This window comes from Ornithorhynchus anatinus, chromosome 15 (genome assembly GCF_004115215.2).
Source record: "Ornithorhynchus anatinus isolate Pmale09 chromosome 15, mOrnAna1.pri.v4, whole genome shotgun sequence".
Classification (NCBI taxonomy): Eukaryota; Metazoa; Chordata; class Mammalia; order Monotremata; family Ornithorhynchidae; genus Ornithorhynchus; species Ornithorhynchus anatinus.
Window position 1 is genome coordinate 18,562,027 of NC_041742.1, and position 23,277 is coordinate 18,585,303.

The following is a 23,277-nucleotide window of genomic DNA, read 5'->3' on the forward strand; positions in this document are numbered from 1 at the left end:
AAGATGTTCTGATACTCGATCTGCTTGGCATTAGGACCACAATGGCAGGAGTCTGCTCAGAGCTAAATAACTATCCATTTCCTAAAAACCGCTCGGAGCTTCAAGTTTCTTTACGGTGGAGATGTTTTCAACCTTGTTATCAAATCACTGAGTGGTGAATTACAAAATGGTGGTTACTGCTGCAGTTTAACGAGTTGGCCGAATGCCATTTGCTCCATGCAGGAGAGATTACGTTTCTCCCTGCTGGCATTACAGACTCAAACATGGCCTCAGAGTGGCCTAACATTCTGTCTGACTGACATCTCATGCCTCTCTAGGCAAAATCATCTCCCCTTTTCTCCCTAGCAAAGACATACTGCAATATGGAAAGCAGGTTCTCTCTGTCCACAGAATAGAACCCTTTCCTTGAAATCTGTTTATACATAAACATCATTTAGGGCATTAGGTTTCATGTTAAGCATGAACATGGGGAATGGGGGTGTTGAATTCCTTTTGAATCAGAGAAGTGGCTAATCTCTTATCGGCTATGAATTTGCCACTTAGCTAATTTCCTTTGTCTTTCTGACACTTCTCTCATCTTCCCTAGGTCGGATTCCAAATCCCGGCAGCTTTTCACACTATTCTTCAGGGAGAAAACCAAGTGCTTCTCTGCTTTCAAGCACTGACCCCAAGTAAGGATGCCAATCCTTAGATTCAGTACGATCTCCCATTCCCAGAACTACTTTCTCTTCTTCTGACTCTCTAGGGCTCTTGTTTTGAGCATGTAAATGGGGCATGGGCCTAGGAGATAAAAGGACCTGGGTTCTAATCCCAGCCCTGCCACTCGTCTGCTGTGACCTTGGGCAAGTCATTTAACTTCTCTGGGCCTCAGTTACCTCATGAGTAAAATGGGAATTAAGGTTGTGAGACCCACGAAGGGCACGGACTGTGTCCAACCTGATTAGTTTGTATCTAGCCCAGTGCTTAGTACAGTGTCTGGCACAGAGTAAAATACTTAACAGATACCATTAAAAAAAAAGTCCCTAACTTTAAACCCTGGCTGGAAGATCAGAACAAATACCTGTAGTTCATTTTGTTTTAGGATGTCCGAAAGAAGCAACATCGCGGTGGAATAGGTGTGATATTCCTGGACCATTCCTTGTTTACTGACCGTATTATTGGTTGGGCAGGTCGGCCACGATGGAGCTGCTTGAAAGGAATTGGGAGGACTGAAACCTCAACCATGAGGAATTGTGTGAATTGGGAATTGTGGAACCAGCTCCAGCATCGTTTTTGGGTGTAATGCTGACAGATGGGTCTGAAAGGCCTCGTGTAAACCTTGAGTCACTGCAGGGCTCCCTGACTCTTTAACGTTCTGAAGGAACAGGGATAATAATCTCTGTTCAATTGCTCATATTGCAGTCAGTGGTTTAGAGTCATCGGGCCACGTGACGCAGTCCACCTGGTGCTATGCAAACGGCTTTCCTTGAACACTGTGCCCATCCAAAAGGTCAATCATTTCCCTTTCAACCATTTAAAAGCCCAGCATCTATTTGGGCTGAAAACCTTCATCTAAAGCCCATTAACTGTTCCTCTGATAGTCTCTGCACTCACTGTCTGGCCAGACCAGCCAACCTGCCCCCAGCATATTTTTCTCCCAAACGACTGTCCCCGGTTCTGCTGAAACCACCAAATCTCTCTCACCTTCTGCCCCTCAAACATGATTTTGATTCAGTAAAGACTGTAAATGCCAATAAACCCCTGTTTGAACACTAGACATCTCTGACTTCTACTGCTTGTATACTGTTCTCTGCACTGCAGTACAGCTGCAGTTTTGAGAGCCTAATCCTGCCATTAAACGGTCATTGGAAAGATTTACTGTCCCTTAGAGCCATAAGCGCCTTCATTTTTAATTCAATTCCAGAGACTCAAGGTTAAAAAAAGCAAACTGCGATGGTGGAATAGAAAAGAGAGCATTATTTTTCAAAAGAAGGATGCAAGAAGAGGTGTAGTAAAGAGATTCTGACAACAGACATTTAAGTTACTTTGGGGTTCTTCCTTCCTCATCTCCAAGTGTAACATCCCCACAGCAGGGCTTCCCCATGTTATTCAACCTTCAAAATTGATTCTGATAGTGCTCTCCTCTTTTCAAATGTTTTCAAATAGGTTTGCCTTGCTATATATGTATTCATTTATTTATATATATTTATTCATGCATACACACACACACACACACACACACACGTAAAAGAAGACTTGCTTCCACGCATCTTTTTTTTTTTCCTCTCTCTGAATCTTCATTGCAGGATTTTCCTGGGGATAAGCCCTCCGCTAGGACCCTCCTCTCTCAGGGAACAGGACCCGATTTTAAAACCCTGACATTACCTGATGTTCGGAAACCCTGGGATTCCCATTTTACCTGAAGAATACTACTCTTTCTAATTGCTCTTCCATCACCTTAAGAGGAAACCCTGCATACGCTTTTTTATTACGCAATCAGAGCCCTAAGAAAAATGCCCTCGATAAAGAGAACGGTAACCTTAGAGAAACAATTTGGGCTCCATTCACCTTTGATAGGAAATTTGTTTTCAGTCATACAGCTCAACTACGGTTGGAAAAGCAGCGTGGCATAGTGGAGAGAGCATGGGCCTGGGAGTCAGAAGGACCTGGATTCTAATCTGCTGTATGGCCCTGGGCAAGTCACTTAACTTTTCTGTGGCTGAGTTACCTCATCTGCAAAATGGGGATGTAAACCATGACCCCATGTGGGACATGGACTGTGTCCAACCTGATTAGCTTGTATCTACCCCAATGCTTAATACAATGCCTGGCACACGGTCAGCCCTTAACCAATACCATTAAAAAAATAAAAGATGCAGTGCTCCGGGCCAGTATCGTAGTGCTTTCCCTTGGGGAGGCTAGACTCCACGAGACCAAGAAGACAGTGAGCCAAACATACCCGGTCTTGGCGAAGTTGGTCCAGTAGGTCATGACGACCGCGCTAAGCATGACATCGTTCTTGGAGAAATTACAGCTGAAGAGCTCCGTCGGGCCGATCATGGGGATGCCGAAGACGTAGGGGACCTCATCTCCGTGGGCGGAGTCGGCCCAGCTGGGCTTCATCTCACTCTGGCAGTGGTGGTAAAATGCGTAGAAGTATGTCGGGGAGCCATACTGGGCGTGGAGATCCGCCGTGGCCACGGCCGGGGCCACCCACTGGTGGTCCGTGAACAAGGCCACCAGAGTCTTCCTCCGGGTTTCGGGATTTTCCTTATCCGCCCAGTCCGTGTACATGAACTTTATGGTCTCCCGCAGGGTGTCCTTCCCTTCGGGGTAACCGTACAGGTTGTCCACAAAGTTGGAGACGGAGAAGTCAAAATCGTTGGGCGAAACGCCATCTTCGTTGTCCACGATGCCGTCGACGAATTTTAGGCCTTCGCCTTGGTTCACGCCGAGCATTATGTCATAATTAAGGAACTCCCCCTGCTCCATGAGGATCTGAGGGTCATCTGGGATGACGTCACCATCTATCACGGGACCGAAAGCAATGTGGTACGTCGCTGGAGTGATGGCCTGCTGAATGAGTTCTTTGTGGTTCTTGTTCCGAAGGCATTCAACCATGTCGGTGGTATCCAGCATGTTGCAGCCGACTTTATCTGCCAAAATCCGAGTGTACTTGGCAGGCTGGTAGTTCACTGCCCAGCTGGATAATGCTGTTCCGCTTTGTATGATGGCCTTTTGGAACAGACCTGCAGGTGCAAATTGTGTACATGCAAATGAAAATCCAAAATATAAAAAAGCAGCTTTTACTGAGCAGAGAATGCTTCTATTGTACAGCAGGGATGTGAATTTCTTGGTACAGTAGGGCTCAGATTTCCACTCATTCTGAAATCTTGGGACGCTCGTTGCTAGTAGAACTCACGTCCAGACACGGACTTGTGAGGTTAATTGAGTGTTTTAATGAAAATGAAACTTCTTTGACAAGTTTCTCAGAGCTTCTCTCCTCTCCCATTTCCCCCATTCCACAGGACCCCTGTTTCACCAATTCTAAACTCCAACAAATTGCTATCGCTAATCAGGGTCAACCACAAATGTACGCATCCTATTTACCCTGCACTTATGCTCTTCACATATTAAAAGGTCAACAATAAACATAACGCTCACCTCAGTCACTGGGTATTAAGTCACTGTTTAAATTTCAGGTAAAATCGAGTTAATAAATTCAAAGTTCAGGAGGATTTTGCTCTGAAATGATTCTGTGTGGCCTATTTCGGATTTTCTTCAGTAACCGGAATATTTGAACAAATTAAAGATGTACTTCGGATGGAAATTAGCTCTCTGGGACAACTCTGATGAAAGGACATATTCAAACCACTCCTAATGAAAATACTTCATTTGAATACGGCGCTTGTGAGTATTATTTGAAAAGCTGGACTGAAAGTGACACTGGCTCCTTCTCCCATATTGCACAAGCATCAAAAATGCCCCAGGAAGATGTGGGACCAGCCCGCTGCTGTTGAGATGGCTTCAATGGGCCGTCCCACCCTCTGGACTGTAAACTCGTTTTGGGCAGGGACTGTGTCTGCTATTTCTGTTGTATCCATCAATACATCACATTTATTGTGCACTTACTATGTGCTGAGCACCGTTCAAAGCGATTAGACATATTCCCTGTCCATAATGAATCTAGAGGGGGAGATAGACATTAATATGAATAAACAGAATTTATAATGTATCATTTAAAGATATACACATAAGTGCTGTGGGGCTAGGGAGAATATCAAGTGCTCAAAGATCACAGATAGAGGGAAGATTCTCACTCGCAGAAGGGAGAGCGAGTTGGAGAAATGAGAGCTTGTACTCTCCCAAGTGCTTAGTACAGTACTCTGCACATAGAAAGCGCTCAATAAAATGATGGATTGAGTTTATACAACAATATAAATCGATGTCTTATTCCAACAGCCAGCCTGTCTAAAAGTATAAAACCCCCAATTCTGAACAAGACAAGGCAGGAGATACAGGACTGCAAAAATCACAATGTCTTGTTTACTATCTTGCCTTTTCTCCTTGAGTGACAGCAGGAATTTAGCAGACGTCAATTCATGAGCTGCAAAAGGCAGAAATCATCCATCTCTGGGTTCAGGAGGCTGCGCAGGGCCATTTTTTAAAATCTTGTAAGCAATCAATCGGGGAGAGGCATGACTATAATCAGTACTGTAGGATTATTACAGGGGGTGCATCGGTCAGGAGACAAGTTACTTAACTTTTTGGGGCCTCTTTACTGGTGCATTATTCCGTCGGCACTGCACAGAGGTTCACAAAAGTCACTCTGTGGATGGAGCAAATCAACCAAATTCAACCCTCTCCGAGGACTCACGTGGAAAAATTATAACTTAGAGAATTCCTCTAATGTTGGGAAGTTCTACTTAGAGAAAATGGTGAAGCAGTGCTGAGACGCAGTGTGGCCTAATGGAAAGAGCACAGGCCTGGGAGTCAGAGCACCTGGGTTCTAAGCCCAGCTCTGCCAACTGCTTGCTGTGTGACCTTGGGCAAGTCATTTAACTTCCCTATGCCTCACTTTCATCAACTGTAAAATGAGATTTCAATACCTGTTCTCCCTCCTACTTAAGACTGTGAGCCCCTTGAGGGACAGTGACTGTGTCCGACCTAATTAACCTGTACCCACCCCTATTCTTAGAACAGTGTTTGACACACAGTAAGCACTTACCAAGTAGCATAAAACAAACAAGTAACTTTCATAAAATTTCATTGAAAATATACATTTTTTCAAACTGAGAGAAAAGATTTTTGTGATAGATGCAAATAGGCACTTGGAAAACCAGACAGTCACTTCTTCCAAGTGCCAAGTGAATATCAACTGGGTCTAACCCGATTATCTTGCATCCATCCCAGTGCTTAGTATTGTGCCTGGCACCTAGCAAGTGCCTAACAAATGTAATAAAAATAACTGCTTAGAAAGAGAGAAAAAGTAGCAGGAAGAAAACCATGTGTTGGAGATCTTGGGACTAAAAAAATATAATGATCCAGTCTATCATTCACTTACTACATTTGTACATTCACAACTCTATAATGATAAAGGTTTCAACGGCTTGACATAGATTTTTTTCCCCAAAGGTTCTCAGTAAGCGTAATTTTACAAATTTATTATATCTTCTCCCTTGTGCCATCTAATTCAATTATACCTAGTTCAGTGGGACACACCTTCCGGCACTAAATAAGATAAGGCGATGCTGAAGAATTTTATTATTTTAGAAAACCATTCTATATAATGAGACTTTCTGGCACCTCCCAGGAAAATGCTTTGATTTTGCTATAATTGCTCAAAATTGGATAATTACTTGGTAGAAACAAGTACACAATACAGGAATGACAAGATAGGGGACATTTTCTCTTTCAGATTTCTTTCTTCCTTCAATTTTAGGTGTCAACAGTTTGTATTAGGATTTTCTGCAAGACCTGAGTAATGGAAATGTCTTTTAAATAAAACTTAAATGCAGCCAATTCTCCTATAACCGGGTGATTGTGTTCCTAAAGAGCCTTGCATTATAGTACTTACCCTTTCACTGACAACACACGCATCTTCAGAGGTACTTCTCTTCATATCACATAGCATTCTATCCCGACATGCTTTGTCTCAAAAATATTCCCTAATTCCCCCACAGCGTTCAACTGTGGCAAGAAAACACGAGCTATTTTATGTTTTATTGATCTACAAACACATGCTTGTTGTGGGTGCCATGAGTGGCTTGCCGCTTATTCGGTTGCTTATTCTGTTATCTCGGTTGCCTGGGAGTGAGAGAACCTGGGTTCTAATCCCGGTTCTGTGGCTTGCCCGCTTGGTGACCATGGGTGAGTCACATGACTGCTCTATGCCTTAGTTTCCCCATCTGTAAAATGGGGATAAAATCCCTGCTCTCTCTCCACCTTGGACTGTGAACCCCATGTGGCACAGGGATTGTGCCTGACCTCATTATCATGTACCTACCCCAGCACTTAGTACGGAGCCCGGTCCATAGTAAGAGCATAACATACACCTGAATTATTATTATCAATGGAAAAGAAACATCTTTTTTCCAGGAAAACACGAGGCAACCATTGGAAGTTAATGTGCAGTTCTCTCCCCTTAAGTTTGGGTTGACGGTTTCCTATCAAGATTTGCGATTTCCTCTGCTTGCCCTCAGTTCTGCACTTCAATCCCGCGATCTGGACCAAGGTGACACTTTTATTACCTTCTGAATAGTGAGACAGGGTCAGCAGGCTAACACAAGATGCTCCGGCTCCTGAGCCAAAGATAGTCACTCTTTTCGGGTCCCCTCCAAAGGATCCAATGTTTTCTTCAATCCACCGTAAAGCCTGGATTTGGTCAAGCAAACCATAATTGCCTTTTGCCGCCTGGTCCCCAGTACTTAAAAAACCTGCAAAAAGGAATGAAAAAGTGTCACAGAATTACTAATTCCCTCGTTTTTTTTTTTTAGAAGTAGTTTATAGCGAGTTTCTTTTCCCAACATGTATTGTGCTCTCCCAAGCAATTGATACAATACTCTGCACACAGTACGTGATCAATAAATGTCATTGGTTGATTGATTGACAGCAAAAGAACACCTCCAATGCAATCCTTGTACACAAAATTTAAGGATTTTTTTTCCCACCTATTTATAAATCCACCCTGAAGGTGAAAATTACTGTTTACTAGATCTAATGCAATATTTCAAGGCAGGAATAAAAATGTTTGAAAGTTTGAGATTTTACATACAAATAATACACAGGAAATATAAACCAAAATACTGTATTTGTATTATATAAGCAGTATGGGAAGGAGTATAGCAAAATTTTTTTCTGGCAAATATTCCTAGGAGATTTTTATGCATTTGTTAGGCATATACTGAAACTCCCTTAATTACAATCCTTTCAGTCAAAGTAAGCCAAGGGTACCTGTTGGAAAAAAATGCTGCTCTGAACAATATTTATTTTACAAAGAAAGCAGAAATCTTATAGCAATTCAGCACTGACCCTCCAGATATATGTAAAAAATCAGTTTCATTTTAGAAATTGCTTTCATAGCTAGTCTAAATTTGTTAATTCTACAATTATCATAGCTTTAAAAGGGAGTGCATCATCTCTCCTACTATTATTGCAATGCAGAATAGTGTGAATGCCAGAAGACAGTGATTTGTTTAGATTTTCTGGAATGATTTCCCAGAAAGCCCTCTCATACTGCAGAGAGACTAGAACCACTGCAATCATCTTAAGAGCTCTTTAGTAGAAAAGACAGCATAATCTCTTTCAGTGACATTTCAGGAGATATTTTATTCCATCATCCATTAAAGACTACATACTGGGCAGTAACAGAAGGCTTGGCCCTCTAGAGATTCTGTGGATTGGGGACACATCACGCTGCCCATGGTTTATAATCTTCTAAATCAGAAATGATCTCATGATATGTCCACTCAGGCAACACTTAATCCCTAACTAGGGAGTTTTTATCTGATGAGCTTTAGAAATCTAATTTGGACCTAGAACTGGACCTAGATTTGGACCCCAGGCATTCAACAAGTGTTCAGGGGCACCTACATTTTGTAGAGAGACTTTGTGACGACTTATCATGGAATGAAGCAGGTTGCCCAAGTTAGAAATGGCCCTTTCAGTCACCACCCTCATGTCTCCATCTCTATTCCTCATCTTTCTTTCTGTCTCTGGATCTGTGACTCTCTTCTCTCTACCTCGCTCCATCTCTGCCCGTCCCTCATCGCTCCCCTTCTGGCCACCCCCCTGCATCTCTCCCTTCATGTCACCCCAAGTCTCTATCTCTGCATTCGCCCTCACCTCACGGCTCCAGGTCCTAATCAGACCTAGATTTGGAATCTAGATAAGAACACAATTTTGTAAACGCCTCAAGACTCACCCATTACCAACCCAGAGAACACAACGCATTGAGGATGCCTAGTTTGAATTATTTCACTTGCAAGCGTCTATGCTAAGGTGCACAGATGAATAGTTGAGGATTCACCCAGATGACTATGCCAAGTTTTCTCCCTGCCCCTTGCCATTTAATTAGAAAGTCTAATTAGTGTTTAATGCCTACAAGTGTTCAGAAGCAACTGCATTTATCAGAGAAACATTGTGATGATTTGCCACGGAATAAATCAGGCTGTACAAGTCAGAAATGTCCCCTTCCGTAAGCTTCCCAATGGAGATGGTTCCAATAGTAATAAGCCTAATACTTAGAACAATACGACTATCTTCTCCTGTCCATTTATTCTGGAGAAAGATGTGATGAATTTTTAAATGGATCCATAATTTTGTGGGAGAGGCTCGGTTCTTTCTTGATCACTGTCCTTTAATAACTGTCTTTTTCTCAGCATTTTTCAGGGTATCAGAGAATGACCTACTTGCTGATTGGGTGCTGCCCTGAAGAGCAATGTGCCTTTCTATTCTGTAAATCTTAAGCCTTTATTAAATCAGAACCCTGACCTCCTTATGAGACAGTGACTGTGGTAACCTTTAAAGCAGCAGGGTAATTAATATTCTAAGCCTAAGCATGTGTGAGCTCCTCTACATGGACTAAAAGGTGATAAAGGGAAAATGCTATTGATGAATACCTGCTGCTACACAAATGAAAAATAATTTTTGAATTGTTTCCATAGTTCTTGATGTGGTCCACATTTTTTGGAAATTGTGCATTTTTTATCACAGAAGACAGCAACTAAAGCAGAACTGCTGACACAGATGATTCAGAGAATAGACAATATTTTTTTTCTTTTTTCTGGAGGAGGAGCTCTCATTTTTAACTCATTTTCATCAGAGGGGGTACTGCCCTGAAAAGAAAACAGTAGCAATAGTAATAATACTAATTGATTGATTGATAGTAGTAATATAGTAGTAATGATACAAAAGTATGGATGGTACACTAATAATAATAATAACAATAATGATACTTAAGTGCTTATTATGTGCCAAGCACTGTTCTAAGCGCTGGTTTGACTAAGTGCTTGGAAAATACAACAGAGGCACTACTCATTTGGTTTCAGTGGCATCTTCTTTGAAAATGAAGGATGGATATTTATACCTATATCAATCAATGCTATTTATTGAGCCCCTATTGTGTGAAGAGCACTGTAAATAAGCACTTGGGAGAGAACAACAGAGTCCGTAGAAATGGTTCCCTGTTCAGAAGGAGTTTAAAATCTATCTACTTTCCTAAACTGGGCTTTCCAGGAAAGTGGTTGACGAAGTGGTTTAGGATCCCCGGTTCTCATAAATATTGGGGAGATTGAACTTGTGCCATTCTACACCCTGGAAAGTCCAGTTTCTTCATGGGCTGTAACGGGACAGTGGGGAATAGGACCACCTCAGGCTCTTGCTGAAGGTATTTAATAACCGGGGAGAAAGGAAGTTGGTATTGACCAGCAGGAGTCATAATGTCTGGAATTATTAAGCATGATAAAACCACAAAAGGAGAATATGGCAGGGAGAGAGTTTGGAAGGCTTCCAGGGGAATTTTTGTTGGTTTTACTTACATCTTACCTCCCATCCTGCCAATGGGAGAAAACTCTCTGTGAGGGTAATGCCTAATCTTTCCACTTCATAGCCCTCCAACTGCCACATCAGCACTTTCACATCCCCTTTAGACTATAAGATCATTTTGGAATGTGTCTACCAACTCTGTTCTATTGTACTTAGTCTAATGCTCTGCACACAATAAGTGCTCAATAAACACAATTGATTGATTGACTGACCTAAGCAGTGGCCAGCCCCCGTCCTTTTTCTTCGCCACTTGTCAGCTGTGTGACTTTGGGCAAGTCACTTAACTTCTCTGGGCCTCAGTTACAGAGATTAAGACTGCGTGCCCCGTGTGGGACAACCTGATTACCTTGTATCAACCCCAGTGCTTAGAACACAGCTTGGCATATCGTAAGCACTTAAATACCATCATTATTATTATTATAATTGTTTTTTACAAATACATGTTACTGCTTCCTCCTATTTAGGATTTACTTGAGTGTCTGTCTCCCCTGCTAGCCGGTAAGATCGTTGAGGACTGGGACGATGTCTGCTAACTCTTAACTTGTATATTCCCAAGTGCTTAGTACAGCTCTATGCCCACAGTAAGCACTCAGTAAATACTGATGATTGATTGATTGATTGTAGGGGTAACCCTAGTTGTTTTGCAGCTGAAATGTGCAAAAAGAAAGAAAAAAAAAGCTTTCGTTAGGCTGTTTCAGAGCCAGAATAGCTTCAAAATTTCCAGAGCCTCCCATGATGGAAATTGCCAAACTGCCCTGAAAACTTCAACCTCATTTCAAAACCCACCAAGGTGACTGGGAAGACGCCAATAAATGTATTGATGGATTCAGTAATGTCCTTGCCATCATTGGTTTGGGCTCTTAGTAGAAGATAGAGTTTGGGATTTTGCTGGATTTTCTCTCCCTGCTAATGAAACAGACGGCTCGAGTGGCTAAAGCTGAAGGTATTGAACAGATGGTTCCTCATTTAAAAGAACACATTTCTCTGAAAATACCCAGCAAGCCAGCCAATACAGTATTTGACTTCTGAATTTTAAAGATTTTAAACTCCAGCTTTTAAGACCAAAGCCTGTAACCTACATAATTCAAAGTGGGAGATAAAGAAGCCAAAAGGGAATTTTGATTTATTTTTCTGTGCTACTGGGATTTACACATAGATTTCACAATGTCCAACTAGTTTTAAAAATAAAAATGCCCCCAAAACTAGTACAATTTTTTTCTGATGCTATGAACCTCAACTTTTTTTGACTGGTACCATGAACAATCTTATGTAGACACCTATTTGATTAGGTTCAAGGATAATTTAGGTAAAGTAGGTTGAGATAAATTATTGTTTTTCCATGACTTGTTTGTTTGAATACATAGCTATCAGTTTCCCCATCTGTAAAAATGAGGCTCTATCATCATCATTTACAGAGTTCTGACTGTGCAGAGCATTGTAATAATAATGTTGGTATTTGTTAAGCACTTACTATGTGCAGAGCACTGTTCTAAGCACTGGGGTAGACAGGGGAATCAGGTTGTCCCACGTGGGGCTCACAATCTTAATCCCCATTTTACAGATGAGGTAACTGAGGCACAGAGAAGTTAAGTGACTTGCCCACAATCACACAGCTGACAAGTGGCAAAGCTGGGATTCGAACCCATGACCTCTGACTCCAAAGCTCCAAAGCCACGCTGCTTCGCTATACTATACACTTGGGAGACTACAATTCAAGAAAGTTGGTAGACGTATTCCCTTTCCACAGTGAGCTTTTCCCTGCACTTTAGACTGCGATCCCTGTATGGAACAGGAATTGATTATCTTGTGACTACCCCAGTGCTTAGTACAGCGCTTGGCACATAGTAGAAGAGCTCAGCACCACAATTATTAGTATAGCTTTCACATTCAGATGTATCATCTTATCTTATGAGTGTCTGTGCACGTGTTTGTGTCTTGGTGTGTGTATTTGACCGAAACACTTAAAGGAAGTCTCTTTCTTGGGATCAACATGATACCTTGGGGAGAGGTTAGGAGTAGCAGAGACAAACCAACCTGAAGTGCCAAGAAGAGGGAAAATGAGATGGCAGAGTGGGAATCACAGAAGATGTACCTCGGGACTCATAGCTCCTTCTAAACTGTAATCTCGTTGTGGGGAGGGAACGTGTCTACCAACTCTGCTCTACTGCACTCTTCCAAGCACTTAGTATGGTGCTCCGCACACAGTAAGTCCTCAATAAATACCACCGATTGAATGGAAGGTAATTTGTGGGTAATAAGGGGGTTTAAGAGATAGTCTCTTGTGTGCAAGAGAATATGTCAGTTGACAGACTTCAAGAAGGTCAACTGATGGGGAGATTTTCAACAGTGTTAGTGGCTGAAAAAAAAAGACATGATGGAGAGTCTCTTCCACCTTAGGTACATAGAAAGGCTGCCTCCTGCTGCACTGTTGCATTTGTTAATCACAGTGACTGACTTATTTGTTTCTTCCTGTTGGTGTCTTAATGATAATACTAATAATTGTGATATTTGGGTCAGGCACCATACTAAACTCTGGGATGGATACAAATAAATCAGGTCAGACACGGCCTCTATCCCACATGGGGCTCACGGGCTTAGTACCCATTGTGCAGATGAGGTAACTGAGGCGCAGAGTAGTGAACTGACTTGCCCAAGGTCACATGGCAGACAAGCGGCAGATCTGGGATTAGAACCCAGCGTGGCGCAGTGGAAAGAGCATGGGCTTTGGAGTCAGGGCTCATGAATTCGAATCCCAGCTCTGCCACTTGTCAGCTGTGTGACTGTGGGCAAGTCACTTAACTTCTCTGTGCCTCAGTTCCCTCATCTGTAAAATGGGGATTAAGATTGTGAGCCCCACGTGGGACAACCTGATTCCCCTGTGTTTACCCCAGCGCTTAGAACAGTGTTCTGCACATAGTAAGCGCTTAACAAATACCAACATTATCATTATTATTATTATTATTAACCCAGATCCTTCTGACCCCCAGGCCCGTACTCTAGTCTATCCACTAAGCCACGCTCTTTCTCTTGTTCCTGTAGCCTCTGATCCAGTACAGTCACCACACTGTCTGGGTTTTGGCCTCGCTGGGGCTTCATAGCATTTCTTCTGTGAACCTTCTATACACCTAACCAATTTCAGTTCACCATATTCCAAACTTTAACTCCCTTTGGGAACCTCGAGAGCCCTACCTCCTCCCCTAATGCCTGGTGATCTCATCAACTGCTCGGTAGGCAAGGAGGAGGCCGTCAGCTGGGAACTTTACCAAGGACCATCCTCGCCTGGTCAGCGCTCTCTCCCACTTAGACGGTCTCCTGCCTCACAGCCACCTGTCTGAAGGCGGTTCTCTGTCTGCTCTTCAAATCTGAAACTCCTACCTTGGCCACGAGCCCTGTGCCTTCTAAACTCTCAAAAAGGCTTGCTCTCACTCTCCTCCCCGATCTTACTTCTATCTTCATCTCTCTCCCTCCTTTTTGGCTTCAAACCTGCTCAAGTTTCCTCCACACTAAAAAAGCCTTCTCTTGCGCCACCTCAAACTCCAGGGTTCATCCAATTTCTCTTTCCTCACACGCCTATCCATAGTTCTTGTATGAGCTGCCCGCACCCTCTACTTTAACTTCCTTTCCACCACCTCTGCTGTGTGTGACTTTGGGAAAGTCACTTAACTTCTCTGTACCTTAGTTTTCTCCACTGTAAAATGGGGACTCACTATCTGATCTCCCTCATAATTAGCCTGTGATCTCCACATGGTACGGGGGCTGCGTCTGTCCTGATTATCCTGTATCTAACCTCAGCACTTATAAGTACTTGGAACACAGTAAGCGCTTTACAAATACTGCTATATTAGAATTAACTCTCTAGCTTCCTTCACAAGGCACTGTGTCGGTCCTCACCCCTTGCTTCTCTTTCTTCACACAGTCTCTCAGAAAGCTCATCCACACACATTTCTTTCGATAGCATTGCTTTGCAGGTGACTTCTAAATTTACCCTGCCACCCCCCACCTCTTTATTTGCCTCATACTGCAAAGCTGCATTTCCTCTTGCAACCAGGAAATCTCCATATGGATGTTTGCCAGCTTTTTTCTTTTATGGTATTTGTTAAGGACTTACTATGGGTCAGGCACTGTGTTAAGCTCTGGGGTAGATACAAGGGACTGGACACAGGGTCTTTGTCCTACCTGATTTGCTTGTATCCACCCCAGCGCTTAGTAGAGTGTCTGACACCCAACAGATGCTTAACAAATACCACCATTATTATTATTATTACAAGATAATCAAGTGGGATACAGTCCATGTCCCATGTGGGGCTTCAGTCTTAATCCCTTTCTTACAGATGAGGGAACTGTAGCACAGAGAAGATCAGTGACTTGCCCAAGGTCACAAAAGAGACAAGTGGCAAAGCTGGAATTAGAACCCAGGTCCTTCTGACTCCAAGGCCCATCCTCTATCCACTAGGCCATGCTTATATTTAACCTGGCAAAAAGAGAACTTTTTTATTTTGTCTCCTAAATCCCTTCCTCGTTTTCCTCATCCTCCCTTTTATAAGAACAATCAATTTTCAACCAAGCAAGGGGCAGAGATTCAATAAAATCACAGTAAAATCCCCTTAAAACTCACACAGAAAGGGAAAGTTGAATGCCGGGCAGATTTTAAAGATGGTGGAGATGCATGCAAAAAGTAGATCAAATGGAACAATAAATATTCTCATATCAAGAATGAAAAGTCAGCATGCAGGTTAAATTTGACCTGCAGCCCGTCTACTGAAAACTTCACGAGTACCCCAGATTTCATTGTCATAAACACAAAGCTGTAATATCCTTTTAAATTTGAATTCGACACTTCAGCCTTGCATGAAACCAATGACCTTTTGTTAAGTCATCCTTTTCCTGCTTCACTAAAATATCTATTTTGTGTCATGAATTCTGGATCAGGCCCTTTCATTAGCTAAATGAACAATTTATCCCTTATTGAAAAGCCCAGTCATGATACTAAGAAATCTGTCATCAAAATGAGAAGATGGGTCTCAAATTAAACTCCACCTGAGTGCTTTTTTTTTCCTAGAACAAAATGCTCATTTGAATAACGTAGCCATCTTTCCAACCAATTTCCTTTGAAATTAATGAACCCTGGGAGCAGCAATGTCAGGAGACAGTCAAAAGAGCATCATGGAAACAATATGTTTATTAACTTCAAACTTATTTTTTTTTTAATGTAAGAGCCTTGAAACGGTATATGCCTGACATCAGTCACCTCAGTTCAAGGAAAGCTAAGTGTAACTCATTTATATTCCATTTTTATTTTTTGGCTGTAGTAATGTTCACTATGCCCTTAGAATTTTTATAATGCCCTTTAAAAAAAGCAAGGAGGGGCTTCCTTCTACCACATTTTACTTCAACTACTGAAAACCTGTTTTCACTAAGTGTTAAAATGGAACAACTCAAATGGCAGAAAACTGAGAAAATTTCAAGAATATAAAAATTGGTATAATTACCAACAATATTTATTAAGCGCTTACTATGAACTAGGCATTTAGGAGCACACAATAAAAGTAAAAGGTAAGATCCCTATTCTCAAGGGGGTAGTATGGCCTAGAGGAAAGAGCACAGGACAAGTAATTACTATAATAGTAATAATAATAATACTAATAATAACAATAGTGGCATTCAAATGCTTACTATGTGGCAAACACTGTGCTAAGATCTGAGGTAGATACAAGTAAGAGGCTCAGAGGCTGGCTAATGGGAGGCCCGCAATCTAAAGGGAGGAGAGAACAGGTATTTAATCCTCATTTTACAGATAAGGAAACTGAGGCCCAGAAAAGTTAAGTGATCACAAATGGCAGTGGTGGGATTATATAACCCAGGCCTCCTGATTTTCAGGCCAGTGGTCTTTTCACTAAGTCACATTGGTTGGTTTTAGCCCTGGCTTCCCTACTTGCCCAAGGAATGAACCTGGGCAAGTGACTTTGCTTTTCTGTGACATGGTTTCCTCACCTGTAAAATGGGAATGAGATGCCATTTCTTCCTTCTCCTTAAATTGTGAGTCCCGTATAGGGCAAGGACTATGCCCGAACTAATTATCCTGTATTTAGCACAATGTTTGGTGCATAGGAGGTGCTTAATACCTATCATCATCATTATTATTATAGGTAATACCAGACAGAATTAATAGTGCCTACTGTGTTCTAAACATTGTAGTAAGCACTGGGAAAGCACAGAGATGTCCTTAAGGCAGGGCACGGTCAGCTTTCTCTTAGTTTTTGTTAACATTCTAGGCAATGTGGTCTAGTGGAAAGAGCACGGGCCTGAGTGCTAAACCCAGCACTGCCACCCACATCTGGGTGACCTTGATCAAGTGACTTAACTTTTCTGTGTTTCAGTTTTCTCACTTGGAAAATGGAGAATACTTTTTTTCCTCGCTACTTAGATGGGGACTTGGTCCGACCTGACTATCTCGTGTCTATCCCAGTTCTTGGCACAAAATAAGCATAGAACACATATGATTAATTTGTCATTATTATTAACACAGATTTGGCACTCACCAGCCCTGGTTAAAGAAAGCTAGCCATAGAATAATCTACCCAAACAAGGCCTTTTTGCCCAAAATAAACCAAGTGAAAGTCCAAAGAAACATCAAGGAAGCTGCACTGAATTACTTAAAATTAGGTGTCAGATGCTGTAGGAGGACAACTATCTAGGAGAGGTAGACAGGTACTTGGGAAACAGGGTATTGTGATGGTGGAAACACTTTAGAACTAAAAGAAAGCTCTATTTTACTGGTAATGAAACTTTTGAAGTACTGATGTTTGTCTGCTTTTGACTTCTTCAGGCAATTTATGATGGATTGGTTGTCTAAGTAGTAACTCTTAGAAACACTGGGGAACAAATTATCTGTGGAGATGCACAATCTGTCAACAAACTTAAAAAATATTGATTTGGTATCAAATTTGGGGCCTAGCCTGAAGTATTTTTTTTATTTATTTATTTCCTATGAGTTTCTAGTAGATGAATAGTATAGATGAAACAATACAGTTTCTGCCTACCTATTTATTAAAGAAATGAGAACATAAAAGTGGATAAGAGAACAATGAAGCAAGTTTGGCATTTAAAATTTCATAAGCCATGCTATAAGGACTATACTGAAATTATAAAACAGCTTTGCATCTTTCCCGCCCCCCCAGGTCCCAAAATCAACATTTTTTTTTTCCATCTTTTATGGCATTTTTTGGATCCATGGCAAGTCCAGTGGATGTTTAGTTACTGGACATATTTTCTCAGGAAAGTGATCTGTGAAGAAGTTAGTGTATAACCATTCTTCCACTTGGCAGTGTTCCCTGCCAGTAAAATCCCAAAGGTTCCATGGCTATCTGCAGTGACTGTCTTGCGGATTCTGATTTATGAAGAGTTTCTGATTCAAGGCCGATGCACCTGAAACTCTCTGGAGTCAGGTTTGGGCCAATCCTCTCTGCCTACCCAACTTAGCTCTCGTTACTAAATGTACCGGCTCTCACTCAGACATGACCCGCCAGCCAGGCTGCTGTGGCTTCTGTTCCACTTCCCATTAAACTTGGGCAGGTGACAAGGGACGCTTCCATGGGAGTTTGGATCCACCTAATTAGGCTCCTGGTGAGTTCCAGAAAATGGTGTTCTTTCTCCCGTCCGTGAAGCCCCAAGCCATTTCCATTTCTCCCCTCCAAAGGAGAAATGAAGCTCTTTCTTCCACTAAAGTCAACCTACTCCCTGAACCTCAATCTCGCCTGACCCTCTGCTGACCCCATGCCCATGTCTTTCCTCGGGCCTGAAACTTCCTCCCCCTCCACATCTGACAGCGCGCCACTCTCCCCACTTTCAAAACCCTCCTAAAATCACACCACTTCCATGAGACGTGCCCCGACTGAACCCTCATTTCTCTTCTCTGTCCTCCCTCGTGTGACAGCTCTGCATTTGAGGTACTTGGAAATGGGATTAGAACCCAAGGCCACGACTCCCAGGCCCAAAAGGACTCAGGCGGCAACCCGCCTAGCCACAGATTACAATCACAGAATCTTCTCCCCCCAACATCTCATCCCTTCTCACCACTGGCAGCGGAATCATATGAGATGCATGATCTCAGAAGCAATGCCTTGGTGGTTGGTTTTTTTCTTTTTGGAATGGTACTTAAGTGCTATGTGCCAAGCACTGTACTAAGCCCTGTGGCAGATTCAAGCTCATCAGGTTGGAAAAAGTCCATATCCCACATAGGACCCACAGCCTTAATCCCCATTTTACAGTTGAGGGAACAGAACTCCAGAGCAGTGAGATGACTTGCACAAGGTCATAAATTAGACAAGCAGTAGAGCCAGGCTTAGAACCCCGGTCCTGCTGACTCCTAGGCTTGCGGTGTATCAACTACACCACGCTGCTTCTCAACTTGCTTGTCTTGTGGGAGAAATGATTTACATTCCCAGAACTACAACACCCAATAGCTTCCACCCACTAAGAATTTAAAAGTGACTCACCTCCTTTGGCCTGGATCATATTAAAGACTCAAAAATGAAAACCAAAAGCCAGCTCCTTCAAACCCCAATGTCCCTAACACAGTGCTCTGTACACAGTAAGTGCTCAGTAAGTACCACTGGTTAACTTCTGATTTCTCTGGATCTCCTTATCCACCCAGCAGTTGAGAACAAACCAATGATATACGACAGTGAACCAAGAGTATTAACTGTGCTAATGATTTTCTGTCTGTTACTGGCAGCAGGCACCCATTCAGAACGTCGACCCTTGGCTTGAGATTCTAACATCCGTTCTGAGCCTTTGGCATGTGAAGCCCCCAGGCGCTATTAGAAACGATTGCCTGCGATTCCTTGTGAATCCCCTGTGAGAAGTAAATGACTCTAAACGACGTGCTCCAGGCTCCTCGGAATTAGACGCCTTTCCACCAATGATCAAAGCCAGCTGTCCAGAACGCACATGCGTGACATGTACATTTTGAACTGCTCTAAGGGCGGGGGGGAAGGGGGGAGGTGGCTTCAGGGTCCTTATGATTAGTCACTTTTCCACCAATGATCAAAGCCAACTGTCCAGAACGCACATGCAGGATATGCACATTGTGATCTGGTCTAAGAGACGGGGGCTGATTAGAGAGAAGAATTTGAAATGACTTAGCATTTGGCCTAGTGGATAGACTACAGTTCTGGGAGTCAGAAGGACCTGAGGTCTGATCCCAGCTCTACCGCTGTCTGCTGTGTGACCTTGGGCAAGTCACTTCACTTCTCTGGGCCTCAGTTGCCTCATCTGGACTGTGAGCTCCATGTGGGAAATGGGCTGGGTCTAAACTGATGAGCTGGCATCGACTCCAGAGGTTAATACGATGTCTAAATGCTTAACAAATATCTTAACATTACCTTTTTAAGTCTCATCATTATTTCTTAAACTAGTGCTCTGACTTTGAATGGCACCAACAAATCTGGGTTATTCACATTTTTAAAATCTAATACTTAGGAGCTGTAGTTCCTTAGGCAGTGGTATGGTGCCAAAACATGGTGATTGGGTACCTTCATACCCTTTCTCAAAAAAGAAACACCTTCATTGATTAAGATTAAAAACAGTCTATTCTACAGTTGCCTAGGTAAGAATAAACTATTAATCTGCAAGAAAGTGTGGCCTGTTCAAATCTGTCAAGCCATAATTAACTTGCTGCTTCAGCTGAACACATCCGCCGAATGCTTTCAAAATGGTTTAAAAGTGTTATAGGGGAAAAACACTTCACACTCTCGGTGAAGTGAGCCTGTTTATGGTTCCTGAAGTTTACAATGGCATGTACTACTTAACTATTTCATACCTCACGGCTTTCAAGAATACAAGAGTGCAAAATCAATGTACAGTATCCATATCAATTTCTACCCCTATTCATTCTAGAGCAATAGCATGCTCTTAGCCTTGATGTATGGCTGATTCTCCTGAAAGTTTACAGCTTGGTTTAATATACCTGCCTGATAATAACGGTGTCATTGAACTTCTAAGTTCAGAATGAAGCCAAGCTATACATCTATACAGTACCCAACCATGGAGCGTGGCTCAGTGCAAAGAGCCTGGGCGTGGGAGTCAGAGGTCATGGGTTCTAATCCTGGCTCTGCCACCTCAGCTGTGTGACTGTGGGCAAGTCACTTAACTTCTCTGTGCCTCTGTGCCCTGTAAAAATGGGGATTAAGACTGTGAGCCTCACGTGGGACAACCTGATTACCCTGTATCTCCCCCAGCGCTTAGAACAGTGCTCTGCACATAGTAAGCACTTAAATATCAACATTATTATTATTATTTTTTTTCCAGCACAATCACTAGACATGGATTCTCTGGTGACTTCTGGATTGCCCTTACGCTGTACAGAGCACTGTACTAAACAGTTGGGAGAGTACAATAGAGTCAGAAGACACAAACTCTGCCCTCAAGAAATTTATAATCTAGAGTGGGAGACAGATGCTTAAAATAAATTATAGGTACAGGAGGCATTCTAGGCTAAAGATAGGTAGAAGAACGGTGTGGGAAGATGAGTGATTAATTAGGGAAAGCCTCCTGGAGAAGACTTTAGAGAAGGCCTCTGATGATGGGAAGAACAGTCGTCTGCTGGACATGAAGGAAGAGGGAGTTCCAGGCATGAAGGAGGATGTGACAGCGAGGCCTGTGAGCTGGGATATAAGGGAGAGGTGTGAGGATAAATTGGGGAAAGCTGATTGAGCCCCATGATATATATCTATTTTGATATATATGTGCATCTATCACAGAAATGCAGTCACTGTGGGGTGATATCTTGCTCCAGGTTGCAGCCTCTATAGAGGGATGTAGCTGTTATTGCTTGACATCTCAACAACCCAATGCATTATTGAAAGATGCCCAAAACAGTTCAAGGCACAATTGGTTAGAGCTAAAATTGGGGTATAAAAAATATTTCATCAACTTTAAAGAAAATGGAATTACTTAAAATAATTGAGGAGGGTCTGGAAGGAGGGAGGTCTGAAAAGATATTTGGAAGATTTAGATCTGCTTATAAGTACTTTATTAAGGCAAGAAGAAGACTGTTGTTCAATCTAAATTGGACCAATTCCTCATTGAATGAAAAATCCCCACCCACAGCCAGCAGAACAAATTTCTCCATTTGTGGGCTCGTGCAAAAATTCATCATCACACTACATCTCCTCATTTAGTTATGCTTTGAATCATATCATATTAACTCGAGATACACTGTAGTTTAGTGATGCTTATAGTCTAGAGTCCATCGAAGGATTTCATATTATTTTTCTATAGATTATGGAATGGATTGCAATTAATAACATAGTAAATCTATGGGAAAATATACCCCACGACTTAGCCATATTTTCCAGAAACACATCATGGCTTCGTTGTGGAGAATGCCTGCATACTGAGCAGCCACAGGGAGACTTCACCATTTTTGTCAACAGAGAAGACTAACGCCGTCTTGCGTGTTCCCACAGAGATAAACATAATGAAGAAAGCCCTGCTAAGAATTCTGGGTTTTGGGTGATAGAGCCGCAGACTCCTCATTTTTCAAGGCACACCTGCTTTTTTTGCTTAGATGTTAACTTTTTAATGATCCTCTAATATCTACTGTTCTTATCTAATGTCAGTTTCTGGAACACAGATTGAAGTCCAAACTCTCTTGGGGAATGAGAAAATTCAAATAAATGGGAGGATAAGAAGTGATGGCTCATTTTTTTCCTTCTTCAGCTCACTGGACTCAGATGTAATGCTAAGCATGCACTATTATATGTTAAATAACCTGGAAGTTAACGTTTTCTGTGCATTTGTTACAATGCTCATACATTCACAGATAACTGCATCTGATATATCAACCCAACTCTAACGGCAATAAACTCTGCTTTTCAGTCCCCACTGCTCAGTGGCTATAACTTCACACCCACTGTGTCTGCTAGATGCCGACAGTGGCAGATTTAAAAGTCACTTTCACATTTTATGATCGCTCCTCTGTTAAGGTTTCTTTCCTGGCGTCTTTCTTCTTTGACCTCCAAAATCCACAGAAGATTCTGTGGATGAGTCAAGGCTCACCTTCTACCACAGCATTTTCCAAGTGGATCATGTATATTCCCTCTCTAGTTTGGTATCTATTTTAAACTGTTCTTTTTGATTTGAATTATTTTCCTAGGTAATTACGATTCCAGCTAGATGTCATGATGACATCTTTTATGAAGAAAAAATAGAAAAATGAAAGGTGCTATTTTCTAACAGAAAAATGCAGAACTGCCGATGATTCTTGTTGATGATATGCATCATACTAAAACCAACGACAGAATGACATTATCTCTTTGTGAGGGCTGAATGTTATAACAAATTAAGTAATCCCTTTGGGTGAAACACAATAGGGCTTTAAACATGAAGAGATCACCTGGAACTTTCAACCACAAATGTAAAATGACAAGTGAAACGTGCCATGTCTGTGAAGGAAATTTTGGGGCCCAGTGCAATTAGGTACTGTGACTGGCCATAGAACATCCCGGTGGGGTGGATGGATTCACTGCTAAGTGTCTCAGTTCCCCAATGCAGACAATGCAAATATTGACCGAAGAAGGAAAAATAAAAAAATTACAAGGACAAAACAAAGACAAACAAATCTCTGAATCTATGCAAAGCATTCAATTTCAGAGAGTACAATTCACACGTACAAACTGGAGTTGTCCTGTCGGAGCTATTCCTCTAGGAGAGGTGTCGATTTTGAGGAAAACGAACCAATTCAAATGTTGA

General features: G+C 42.1%; 1 protein-coding gene across 3 annotated transcripts in view; it reads right to left on the reverse strand.

The window, feature by feature from the left end:
• Positions 1-23,277, reverse strand: part of NLGN4X (neuroligin 4 X-linked) — a 160,826-nt gene that overhangs the window by 14,571 nt on the left and 122,978 nt on the right. For all 3 annotated transcript variants that reach the window (XM_001516322.4, XM_029079791.2, XM_029079792.2), the window contains 2 exons: positions 7,230-7,415; positions 2,939-3,728 (listed from right to left, as the gene is read on the reverse strand). In XM_001516322.4, the coding sequence (XP_001516372.1) occupies positions 2,939-3,728; positions 7,230-7,415 (976 nt within the window). The remainder of the gene's footprint in view (positions 1-2,938; positions 3,729-7,229; positions 7,416-23,277) is intronic.